Source organism: Apodemus sylvaticus, chromosome 14, assembly GCF_947179515.1.
Source record: "Apodemus sylvaticus chromosome 14, mApoSyl1.1, whole genome shotgun sequence".
NCBI classification, from domain to species: Eukaryota; Metazoa; Chordata; class Mammalia; order Rodentia; family Muridae; genus Apodemus; species Apodemus sylvaticus.
The window spans coordinates 84,697,773-84,710,962 of NC_067485.1; the positions used below are offsets into that span (position 1 = coordinate 84,697,773).

Below are 13,190 nucleotides of genomic sequence, written 5' to 3' on the forward strand. Positions count from 1 at the left end.
CTTATAATTACACATCAGGAGACAGTCATGAAAGCATCCACACTTTAAAATACTTAGTAAGGCACTCAACTGCTGCACCCTACAGAGTCTCATCCATGTTCTTGGAGTCAGAAAGAGTTTTCTGCCAAGAGAATGACTGTTTCTCCCAGCCCCCCACCCAGAGGTATACATACATGTGCCAAGCTCCTACTTTGCAAGGATCCATGGGAAGGAAACCCAAGCTGGCATGGGGAAGGGAGGACTCCTGGCCACACCCTGAGGAGTCCCCTGCTATCTGATGATAGTGAGAGAACCCTGAGACATCTGCAGTCACTTCAGCAACATCCTGACCCGTGCTCTCCCCCTGCATCCCTCCTTTAACTTCCCAGTTCTGCTCCTCCAGTTCCCTGCCCAGCCCACACAGAACTCCTGCCTCTCTGTTGCCACAAAGGTCTGCTAAAGACCCAAGCATCCCTCTAGGGGAAGGGTGAGTCGTGTGTGTATGTGTGTGTGTGTGTGTGTGTGTGTGTGTGTGTGTTGGCCCTTACATTCTAGGTGCATGGATAAAAGCATCACTTGATAGCTCCTGCAGAATGGATGTGGTTCTAGGGCTTTCTACTCCGGTGGCAATCACCTAATGAACCACTAGGTGCCTGAGCTGTAGGATCCCTGGTAAACGGGTGGTACAGTACCCTGGAAAATGGTACCCTGGACTCTTACACTCCTCTCTGAAAATTTCATTTCCACAGATTTTTTTTTTTCAGAAAGACATTTGCTTGAAAAACCTTGGGGGTTTGAAAAGTGTGTGCTGAAAAGAGGCAGAAAGAACAAGATGGCTGAAAGCTAAGAGTAAAAGGAAAAGGAGGAATGGAGTGTGGTAGAGAAGATGACTCCACTCCTTCTAGACTCCGGGCGAGGAACAGAAAGACGTGGACCACCATGTCACACAGGGGGGATTTTCCCGATGACCTCCAACATACCAGGAAAGAGCATGCTTACACTCTAGCCTCCAGTGACCTCAGGCCCAAGGCAGGCTCCCGAAGGCTGGGGAAGCTGTATCCCTCAGGGGCGTGCTCTAGAGCCTGAGAGTTGTTTCTTCCTGGTTCTTGGCTATCTCCAGAGTCCTTGGAAAGGCACAACCCCAAGTCCCGGCAACTTCCATTCACTTGTAAATTAGTTTTAAGTTAAACACTAGGGACCAACCACCCTGGTACTTCTGGTGGGATTCTCACAACTGTCTCTGAAGGCAGCACTGGACCCAGATCGCCCACCCCAAAAGGTGAAAGGGCCCAGGCAGGACTGAAACCTCCCAGGGAAGCCTGGAGCTCTGGCTAGCAGGGAATAACAACATCTATCAAACGGGAAGTTGCGATTTCAGCTTTCCCTGTGCTTTAGCATAAAGGTTAATTTCCACACTTCAGAATCACCAAAGGCAAGAATGCCTACCGGGGCCAGAGTCCTGTCTAACTGCTGGGACGTTTTTCGGACCCTGCTTTGGAAGAAAGGCAGTCAGGGAGGCAGAGGGCTGCGTTAAGGGGTCCCCTTGGGTGGAAAGCAGAGTGGTGTGAACCCCAGGAAGGTTCAGGGAAGGGCAGACAGAGAGCAAGGAGCGGAGAAAGAAACCAATATATAGACATTCATGCCTTCAATTTGGGTTTTAAAGTCTTCTGGGTGAACATCTGGGTGTAGTCATTTGGCTAACGGCTGTCCTTGTCCTCAGCCACCTGGTCACTTGGGACAAAGAACAGATTCAAGAGTTCCCACTCACATTCAACCTACTATTTTTCCAGAACATAGTCTTCATTCACTCATTTGTTTAGGTTTTAGAGTCTGACCAGGGAATCAAAACAACCTTCCTGAGTGTTTTCATGGGGGAAATGTCATCTTCCTCCACAGCAATAAACTTAGTGTTTCGAAAGAGGTCTAAATCCCAGCCCAGTCCTCCCAGGTTTGGAACCTTCTGTCTGTCAGATTATTAGAACAATGGACCCTAAGGAATTGGAATTTCCCCCTGGACTCTCACGCATAGGGAGAAAGGCTGGAGCTTGGTGCCAGCCAGAGAGGAGTTTTCTCTCAGAAAGACAGGCACACACTTCTGCTATGTTGTCAGAACACTGAAGGTACATTGCACGTAGCAGGGTGTGGGGGCATATGCCTCTAATCGCAGCACTTCTAAGGCAGAGACAATCAGATCTCTGTGAGTTCAAGGCCAGCCTAGTTTAACAAAACAGGTTCCAGGATAGCCAGGGTTATTATACAAAGAAGCCTGTCTCTCAGATAAACCTGAAAGAAAAGGTGAACATCTTGCAGGAGGGACTGTGGCCTAGTCAGAGGTAAGTCACCAAGGGGCGTGGCCACAGTAGACAGGGACTGCTTAGTTTGGCACATTTCTTGTCTTCAATTTAAGCCTAAACCTGCAAGGTTTCAGGACCTGGAAGAGACTTGGGGTATGGTGGGGCGGTCTATGAACTTCTTTGTTTTCTCCTCACAGCTGTGGTCACTTTGAATAAACCTCCTTCATCTGGTTCTCACTATTAGTGTGTTTAATTGGTTGAATGAGGACTGGTAGCAAGAGCCCAGTGTGTCGCCGCCCCAACAACTCCAGGAACAAGTAGAATCTTCTTATAGAACTAAAACTAAGCAAATGTACTGTTGGTGCAATGGTGCTGTTAGGTGGGAGATGTGTGTGTGTGTGTGTGTGTGTGTGTGTGTGTGTATGTGTATCTATGTTTATGTATGTGTATGTGTGTATGTCTGTGTGTATGTGTATGTGTGTATTGTATATGTATATATGTATGTCTGTATGTATGTGTGTATATGTGTGTATGTCTGTGAGTGTGTGTCTATGTTTATGTATGTGTATGTATGTATGTATGTCTGTGTGTATGTGTGTGTATTATATATGTATATATGTATGTCTGTATGTGTGTATATGTGTGTATGTCTGTGTGTGTGTGTGTATATGTGTGTGTGTCTGTGAGCAAGTGTGAGTGTGTGTATAGCTGAACAAAGTGTGATGGAAGGGGACAGACACAGTGTCAAATAGTTTCTCCCTAAAGCACAGTGGAGGAGAAGCAGCAGCAGCCTCGCCCCTTTCCTTGAGTGTGGAGTCTTTCATTCAAAGGCCATGCAAGGATACCTTAGGTAATGGCAGGAGTGGGTGGGTGGGTAAGTGAGCACTCTCATAGAAACAGGGAGAAGGAGGGTGGGATAGGGGGTTTCTGGAGGGGAAACGGGGAAAGGGGATAACATTTGAAATGTAAATAAATAAAATCTCCAATTTTTAAATTTACCTTAAGTAAATCTGTACTTAGGGGATAGATTCAGGCAAGCATCCTGAATTGCAAAGGCTTCCTTTGATATTCTTCTCTGATAACAATTTAAGCTGTGAGGCACACGAAAGAGACTGTTTGACACTAAAGGGCTAATCACCCTCCTCATTCAACCCTGAACATGGCCTACAGATACCTAGCTACCATCCTCGGTCCCGTAAAGTAGTACAAATATTGAATACCAACTAATAAAACAAATTAGGGACAGGAAAAACATTCTATCTAATAAAATCCTATTGTAATTTAGGTTCATCCTTTCTCCATCTTTGGGATTGAAAGAATAGCATCAATCTCCTCACTTAATCCTTCCACAATACTTAAACAGCCATTCACTTAGTGATTTCCATTGTTTTAAATTTATTTTGGAAAAAGAAAGTCAAGGAGGCTCAAGGAGGCTACTAGTTTGTCAAAGACATGGTTGTGAGGAGCTGGAGAGATGACACAGCGGTTGAGAGCCAGCCATACTTCTCCAGAAGACAAGAGCTTGGTTCCGACCGCCCATGTATTATGGCCCACACCCGTCTCCAGCTCTTGGGACCCTACGTCCTCTTCTGACCCCTGCAGCAACCCACACACATGGCGTTCATTTGCCTAGACACACATACACATAAAGCAGAAAGGTCTTTCTACTAGATGGACATAAAACATGCCCTACATTGTTCTTGTTACTGTAGTTACTCATTAATCTCTGTCTCTATATGACGTTGATATGGATGGGGCGAGTATGGAGAGAGGGAATCCAGGAAAAGCCTGGCTCCTCGTGGTCAACAAGCTGGAAGCTACCTCCGGCCTCAGGTCCAAGAGTCAACATCAGATCTATAAGAATGTTTTCATCTGCCTGGCCATTATATGTACCTCCCATATATGTCGATTGAGAGTCTATTCCCTGCCAGGGACTATTGGGTGACTTCACAGATATAACTGGGGGTTGGGGGGGTGGGGAAGGGGTGCGCGGAGAGACCTCTGGAGCTTAGCAGTGTCAGGAGAGGACAAACAACAGCAGTGTAAGCATGCCAATCATACCCACCAATAGGATTTGGCAATTCAGCTCAGGAGTGAATGAATGAATGAATGAATGAGGGGTGGAGCAGACCATTCTGTTGATGAAGAATGGTCCCAACAGCACACACCTGCAAACCCAGCAATTAGTGGATGATCCCAGGAAAAAGGCCAGAATCCGGGGTCTGATAGGTCAGTCAGTCTTGTAGAAATAGTGAGCTCCAGGTTCATATAACATACAAGGAGTGACTTATAAAATAGAGCGGAGAAGTGACCAGGAAAGATTTTTGATGTCCACTCCTGTCTTCCACAGGTTTCCACACAGCAAGAGCACCCATACACACATATGTACACAAAGAAAGACATACAGCTATACAGATACAGACAGACACACACAGCAGTTGACCTGATACTATGCCCACATGGACAGCAGCCACGTCATGACTGTCAGAGGGCAGGTTACAGCATTCCTCCTCGCCTCCCATTTTCACATTCTCTCCTTTCCTTTGCGGCACAGATGGCCCATTTTAGGGAGAATCATTTAATTTTCACTTTACCTCTTTCTATTGCTTTCATTAATGTGGCTACTATGTCACTTATAATTACCTATAAAATACAGGCTACCAATGCAAACCTTGATGTTAGTGGACAGAAGTGCTCTTGAATATATACTCAACAATATGTACACAACTTTCTCAAATTATCAGTCCTTATTAAACACTGGTAAATGCTCTATATCAGGAGCTGATACACAGGAAACTTCCTATGGAATTTTTCAGTGACTTTGTTTTTCTGCCTGTTTATTTGTTGTTATTGTAAGTACCACTCAAAAGGACGCATTCTTCCTAGCCTTCCTATACGAACTTCTTCCATATTCTGTCATTATTGTTTCTGCAGATGAGTTCTTGTCTATCTTGTACCCCCACCTACTCAAAAGCCCTTCTGTTCCTTCCTAGGCTGTGTGTCCACAGTAGCAGGCATCCTGTCAGTCACATGCCCCACCCCACCTCCTCAAGCCTCCACAGGTAACTTCCTGTTCCTTCTGAGTCACTAAACTCCGGTTCTCCGCCTCTCCATTCTACAAAGTGACCTTTATCAGAGGCAGCCAGTAACCTCAGCGTGGCTTCCCCAGTTCAAGCTAGGTAAATCCAAAGTCTACACACAGCCTGTTCTGGCTGGGACCTCACCCAAGACCACTTCCGCCCATCCCCCACAAGGGCTCCAGCTCCCTGGCCTTGGGCTACTTCCTGCCGGCTCATTCCAGGCATTTCAAGGTTGTGGTGGCCTCGGTCAAAAAGTAGCTTACCCCACTCCTGAGTCCTGGTAAAGGATCCTTCTTAGTTCCCAGCAGCCTCTGAGATACACAACTCTTTGCTTCGTGTCATAACACTGCCATCAAGAGGACCCCCGAGGTTCTACCTAAAGTTTCATACATTCCACAAACTGTTCCTGAGTGGAATGGTGACACAAGAGCATACACAATCGCAAGAGTAGTAAACCAGATGGAAAAAATACAAGACAGAATGTCTGTTTGGGGAAACTACAGGTCCACCCCTTTCAATGGTTTCCAATCAGAAAAGCGACTAGGTCACACATTTAGATAATGGTCACTAGAGTACAGAATCCTCTCAGTGAAGACACTGGCCAAGCTCATGAAGTGGTTAACAGAGGGCAACTGGGTTGATGTACATGGAGAGAAGTCTCCCCGGGGAGCCTGGGCTTGCAAACAACCCCTGTTTATTCCTGAGTCTTGTGTCATCCATAGCCCACCTGGGGATGAAGTAAATAGTAAGGAACTCCAGGCACACATTTCCAGCCTTTCACAGATATACCCTATCATCACGGGAATCTTCACGGCATCTTTTGGGCCCTCCTGGGACAGCGCTGTTAGCAGTCCAGAACAGATTAGCCGTTCCCCTTTGACACTATATCCCACTTTTGCCTCAAGACTTTAGGTGATAAGGTGGGGGCTACAGGCTGCTGGCGGGGAAAGGAAATGGAGAAAGACAGAGATGGGAAATTCTGACTGTTTCACCTTGAGAATAAGAAAATCCCCTTGCCACTCCAGGCACACAAAAGACAGGGCCTATAAATAAGTCTTAGTCTATGGAGGCTGTTCCGTTATGTTTTAAAGCGTCATTCATCTAGACGGGCACAATTCCTATAATTCCAAGCAAAATACAAGGTGTCAAAGGTCTACAAATGCAGCGGCTGCCGGGAGGAATCCAGCTTCCAGGGAGAGATTTGGTAACCAGTCAAAAGACCAGTCAAAGCTTGTTGAAGAGAAAGTGACTCAGCCGCTTGCTGAATTCAGCCATCTGCGCCTCATCCCGAGTACTCTATTTAGTGTAATCAGGTAGGGACTGGGGTACTGACTGCAGCTTTGTATGCCAACAGCTGTCTTCACCGAGTGGCAGCCTTATCTTCTTATCTCTAATTCTGATGGCTTTTGATAGCAAATCAATAGATCAAAACCTAAACAGCCCCTGATTCCCTGACAAAAGGCTTCCTCACAACCCAGGGCTTGAGTTTTCGCCCATGGAAAGTGAGACACAGGGCTTCGTCTTACTTCTTATTCCAGAAAGCCAACAAATTTCTAGCTTGCACTGGTCATAGGAACACATGCCACAAAAAGATACTTATCCTCTGAGAAAAATGATGCACCAGGGCTTGGAGAGCAGCTCAGTTTTAAAGACTTGCCTGACTTGTGCAAAGCTCTGGGTTTGATCCTCAGCACCAGGAAATAAACAAACTTGGTGCTGTCATACAAAGTGTCTGCTCTGTGATGGACTTCACCTTGCATTTTTGCTCAAATAATTACATCTTTACTTGGAAAAATCCACTCAAAGAGCAGACAGGCAGAATCTTAGGATACTAAGCATATGTGCTTGGATACTTTGCTCATGCACATACACGCGCGCGCGTACACACACACACACACACACACACACACACACACAGCTGTGGAGGTGATATGTCTACTGTTCAGAAAGTCCTTTTGCACATACCAGTGTCTCACACGAGCACAGTTGGAGGTAATGACAACTAGGGCTCTCGTGTGGGTGTTGAACGAACGCAGACATGCTTTCATATTCCCCAGGAATTGATTTCAAGACCGTTTCAGAAACCAAGCCAAAGAGTCTGAAGTCCATCTATTAAAAAATGACAGATGTTGCTGGGTGGTGACGGCACCTTTAGTCCCAGCACTCAGGAGGCAGAGCCAGCATATGGATCTGTGAGTTCAAGGCCAGTCAGGTCTACAGAGTGAGTTCCAGGATAGCCAGGACTACACAAAGACCCCAAAACAAACAAAAATGACAGAAATGTTTTGGCAGCCTTGCGCGTCCTCCCATAGGGCTTGAAGCACCTCTGAATTACTTATCACAGCTAGTACAATGCAAATGGTTCTCACGCTGTATCGGTCGGGAGTAATGTGAGCAAACCGAGTTGGTATTTTAATACATGCTACATGTAGAAGTATATATTCAACCAATGTCTCATCATTTGCAAACGTGAAGTCTACAAATACAGGAGGCAGAGTGAATATACAAAATAGAGGAACCAGCTCGGCACCTGGGTCAGGTTGGTAGGCATCTCCCGCTTCTAACTGCTATTTTAAAGTTCTTTACAATTTTTAGTGGTTGGTACCTATGGCTCAAAGGCTGAAGGAGTAATTTTGATTAATGAGGGTTTAATTCACCTGAAGACAATTCACATGTCCTCCCTGTTGCTTCCCATGGGTGCTTCTAGGTGGGCGACAATCAACAAATATCATAATGCTTACTGCCTGGCATACCAGATGTTGTAACTACAATTACACTGAGAACTCTTCAGTCAAGAGCACATTGTATCTGGACCCCAGTCAAGAACACATTGTAACTGTATCCAGTCTACAGCCACAAGTTCTGGTCCTGACACTCAGTTCTTGTGAACTTCAGAAAACAAGTCCATCTTCAGCTTCCCTGATTCATACATCAGATGGGGATAATTTAGCACCCAGACTACTTCAACCTACCAGAGAACAAATGGTCTTTAATGGCTAGCTGGCTATTTCCGCAGAACCCAGAGAGATTCATGTAGACTCTGAGAAGGTGTTTTGTAAATATTGTATTAATGTCAATGTCTCCCTAAACAGTAAGACAGCTGAGCCTGCCCATGGATTCTGACTAAACTGAATGCCACCATACACCAGACCACAATCCTGGTGAGGCCACAATCCAATTTTTTAAATTATTATATTGATTGATTTATTTATATGTGGGGAAGGGGTATAAACATGCCTCAGCTTTCTGTTTCCCCTTCCAGCATGTAGAACTCAGATACTCAACTCATTAGGCTTGTCAGCAAATGCAATCTCGCCACTGAGCCATCAGCCCAGAGACCTGCTACAATCTATCCAAAAGCATGATTATTTTTGTACAAGACTTAATACTGCCTGAAGGTCAGTCAGTACTTTGCCATAATAAACTTGCCTATCTAGCAACATGGAGTTCATTTTAGGCTAATGTGAGATTAATGGTGAATTTTCAGTTTCATTTTTTTAATGGTACAATATAAATTCCTTTGGAAAATGGAAGCCTGTTGCTTTTATATAGGGTGTTAGGTTACATGGTTTTAGTACCCTCACTGTTTCTATTACTTAAAAAAAAAATATGCCATTTATCTGCTCTGTTAACAAAGCAGTTTTACAGAGAGAGGTCCAGAGTTCAGTTAAGAGAATTTGGGGATGAGATTTCATAAAGCATCATTTAAGTCCAGCTAGCACGAGGCATGAGCCTCACGGCCTTTCTGAGTAACTTATTTCTTTGTCAGTATCTATCCCCACCTCTTAAATGAAGAACCCCGTATCCTGGAGTCATGTAATGAGGAACAGAGATGAGCTCTGTAAGGCTCTGGCGTATAAGATGTGTAAAATACATACTGCACTAGTGATGGTCATTTCAGTACAATATTATACTATCATTCTGTCAGTATAAGGATGAATTTGCCGAGTGCCTCCCCTCCTCCCTCAGGAAAACGCAGGTACTGATGCAAGCAAGAGAAAATGTGAGAAACTGAGGGGACTATAAACATCTTCCATCCCAGGAATGATGCTCCTCAGTCCAGGTCCTCCGCATATATCTCCAGAGAGAATTTTCCAGAATAAAAATAATGCAGGTCCAGTATAGTACCACAATAAAACATGACTGTTTACTCAAGTTCTTAGAAAATCCAGGCTTGAGAAGTGAGTCGGAGCCTCTTGTCAGTGTGACAGAGGGACAGCCCCTTCAGCCTAAGAGCAGCCTTCTTCCACCGAAATGAGACTCTACTATGCCAGCAATGACCAAATGTTATTTTTGTTCTCAGAGACTCCTTTTCCACAAAAGAGGCCAAATGCATTTAAATTCCAGATTCCCCAGTTCTCACCTGAGGTACATCCAACATAAGCAGAAAAGAAACCGAGTTTCTCTCAGATCCCCTAGAATCTCACAGGGGCTAAATATTTCAGGAACATTTTTAGACAGGGATTTCAAAATGATAAGCCATCAATATTGGTTTTCTAGCTAACCCGGGATGTTAATTCTGAAACAAAACCTCTATTGCTTAAGTTTGCAGCCCTAGGGGCCATACGCCTCCTCTTGCAGTGGGAGTGCCTTCCTATCTTGCCTTAGCAGGGTTCTGTGTAAGGATGCTATTTTTCCAACCTCCCGTGTATCACAGCATCCTCTGTCCCTGGGAAACCAGCCCAACAGGAGGAAACATTTATACGGAGAATCTCCTTACTAAAATCCTAGTATTACTCCGACTCTGCTTTCTGGGGAGGAAGGCGGGCCTAGTGCCCTTACGGTGACTAATGTTGCCATTGGCTCCTTTAAGATAATGGGAAGGAGAACACTGGGGACCCCTCACCGGGCAGACCCAGCTTCCGGTGTTTGTGAGCCTTAAGCTCTGCGCCCCATGCTGCTCTAACCTGAGCGAGCCGGTGTGGGAGACCTAGCCCTGGAGCACACCGGAGATGACGGGCCGGGCATCACGTAGGCTCCCACGCCGGGCGGGGCGGTGCTCTAAGCAGCTCCTCAACCTGCCGCACTAGCGCCAGCCCCGCCCCGCTCAAGGGCGAAGGGAAGGTCATCCGTGGGGTCGGCGGAAGGCAAGGACACGGGCGCTAACCCCTGTGCTGGCTTAAAACGAGGGAAAATAAAACATGGCATTTGGACTCATCTAGGGCCGAGGAAAGAACTGAAAAGCAAAAGCAAAACCGGACTCAGGAAACTGTCTGCAGCTGACGCAAACCTCAAGACTTGGAGGGCATATACACGCTATGAAATGAAGGCCTTGCTTCTAGTAACTGTCCCCCATCAAGAAATTATCAAGAATTTGGAAAGCCCAGTTTTGGAACCCCAGCGCCCCCACGGGTACCCAGGATGATAGGCTGGGGCACGGTATAGTCACCCCGTGGCTCTTACATTTTAAGTATTCCCTTAGTTTATCAAACCCAAGCGCCCGGGAATCGAGTTCCTTCAGCTCTGAAATCAATCCCGTCTTTGGAAGAAACGGGAAGCCTTCAGAGGGTGCTCCCGTGAGGGCTGATGACGTCCCGGAGTCCCGGCTTCCTGGTCTTTCCCGTGCCGGGGAGGCTGGCCCGGAGGGCCTAGTGACCCATTTTAGTTTTCAGTTTTGTCACAAGCAGGAAGGCTTGTGAAAATCTTTATAGATCTCCCTAGTGAAAACACGAGACCCTGCCTGGCAGCCAATGCCACACCCGGAGGGTCCCCCCTGCGCGCCCCCCAGCCGCGCATCCCGCAATGCAGCAGCGGAAAAGGCTGCCAGCATCGCTTGGGAGGCAGGACTGGGCAGGAGGCGCTGTGCGGACCCCCTGTTTTTCCTAGGAGTCCCAGGGATTAGGGTGGGGCGGGTGCTGTGGCATCCTTGTCCTCGCCTGTACCTAATTCCAGGAAAGAACGCCTGGCTCTGTCATATGACCCAGACACTAGACGACCCCATTGGCTAGCTCAAGTAATAAACGTGGAGATGGAAAACTGGTTCATCTTGGGAATGAAGAATCCTACAACCATATCCTTTATCCTCTGCACCTCACCAGGCCAATGGAGCTCCATCCTTTACGGTCGCTCCTCAGACACCCTAGTCGTTCCTAGCTTAGGGTTTTCCCTACTCCTGAGCCACCGGTTCTCCTCGGCTCTCATAGGTAATTTTCACCAAGCCCTTTTCTCATCCTTTCTCCCAGATCCACGTCACCCAACGTTCCTCCTCAGCTCTCCCTCTGTTCCCACCCAGGTCAACCTCCTCTGCAACCCTCTCCGGCCACCCGCCCTCCCTCGCTTCCCGCTCGGCCCCGGAGACCAGCGAGAGAGCCGGTAGGCGCGCACCTTGGGCATCCCCGCCGCTGGTCAGGACACCGATGGCTTTGCCATCCCCAGAGAGGTGCTCCAGGTACTTCGGAAAGGAGCCGCTGGAGTTCGAAGAGTCCTTATCACTCATGATGAGGAGGTGGAGAGACACCGGACGCTCCGGTACTCAGCAAGCACTGAAGCCCTGGCCCACGCGCGCCAGCCCTGGAACCGCTGCCCCGCCTGCACCCGCAGGAGCCGCCCACGCCCCGCCCGAGCGCCAATGGGCTGTGGCGATGGGCGGAATTCACCCAAGGGCGGGGCCTGTCGTGTCTAGGACTCCGGCACGCTGCAGGAGGGGTGAGCGGTATAGTGCGGAACCGCGTAGTGTTAGGGATGCATCGCTGTGGACCCAGAGAGGTGGAGTCGGGTGTGGGGTGCTTTCCCAAGTGGGGGATGGAGGGATCACAGCCGGGTAGGGAGCCCATAAGTGGAGAACAGCGCAGCTGGGGGATGATTCCGCAAGTGGGCGCAGAGCCTGCCAGCCCACCACGTGGGCGCAGAGGCTCGTGGGGCGCCCATCACCCCACCTGCTCTAGCTGTTAGGGTGGCGGTTGAGGGAGCCCAGAGGTCTGTGCAGTAGCAGAGGCACGCGCCTCACTTCCGGCAGGGTTCTTTCCTGGCCTGGCAGTCGGAACTGTAGGGCACTTCAGCATTTCTGTTCAATGTCCAGGATCCTCAGAATCCTCCTGAAGGTTTCACCTCCACTCCGAAATCAAGGAGGAAAGATGTGTGAGTAGATCAAGTTGTGTCACTGACTGTAGAGAAGGGATTGGGAGTAGAAGAATGTCGGAAAGCCATTCTTAAGACACCCTCAGCAAGCAGGCCGGAGTTCTAGATAATTCAGAAGAAATTGGAAAAGGAGCAACAAAAAAAGGGCTTGGCAGGTTCCAGTCCCCACTCAATGGCAACCCTGCTCTTGATTTGTTAGTCAGAACTCCGAAGGTTCTATTAGGAAAAAGAAAGGGTGTCCAACCTGTGGTCGAGAGGTTGAGCTGCACCTCCTGAGGATTCCTGTGCTGTCCTGGGGCTTAATCTCTAAAAGCACTCAGATGCTTTCAGCAAGTTATTCCACGAAATCAGACCTCAAAAGCAACCAAACCCGATCGCTCACAGAAGGAGTGGCAGTGCTGAGCCTCCTTCCTGTGCAAATGATACGTGTTGTATGCGTAGAAAAATAGGAAACAAAGTAACAAACTAAGCAAAGACAATACAGGGAATGTAATTTAGTCTTATTACTACTAGGACAACCCTAGAAAAAAGATGGACGCACGCAGACTTGTATCTTCCAACTTACTCTTCAGGCTTCCAACATTTAGAGGGGAAAAAGACCAATCTACTGTTGACAAGGATGCATGAGGTCTGATCTCTGCCTTCTCCAATCAGTTGAGCAGTTCCTAAACTCCCGTGATCAACAGAGGTTGATTGTCTTCAGGTCTCTCTCTCCTACCCCTCCAAACTTCCGGGAAAACGGCCAGGAAATGCATATTTT

The 13,190-nt window shown here is 47.6% G+C and overlaps 1 protein-coding gene across 2 annotated transcripts in view; it reads right to left on the reverse strand.

Moving 5' to 3' along the window:
* Pfkp (phosphofructokinase, platelet) overlaps nucleotides 1-11,878 on the reverse strand; it is a 65,038-nt gene extending 53,160 nt beyond the window's left edge. The window contains exon 1 of one of the 2 annotated variants that reach the window (XM_052156672.1): nucleotides 11,678-11,878. In XM_052156672.1, coding sequence (XP_052012632.1) covers nucleotides 11,678-11,789 — 112 coding nt within the window. In that variant the 5' untranslated portion in view covers nucleotides 11,790-11,878. The remainder of the gene's footprint in view (nucleotides 1-11,677) is intronic. The other variant, XM_052156671.1, reaches the window with a different exon arrangement.
* Between the last annotated feature and the right edge of the window lie 1,312 nt (nucleotides 11,879-13,190).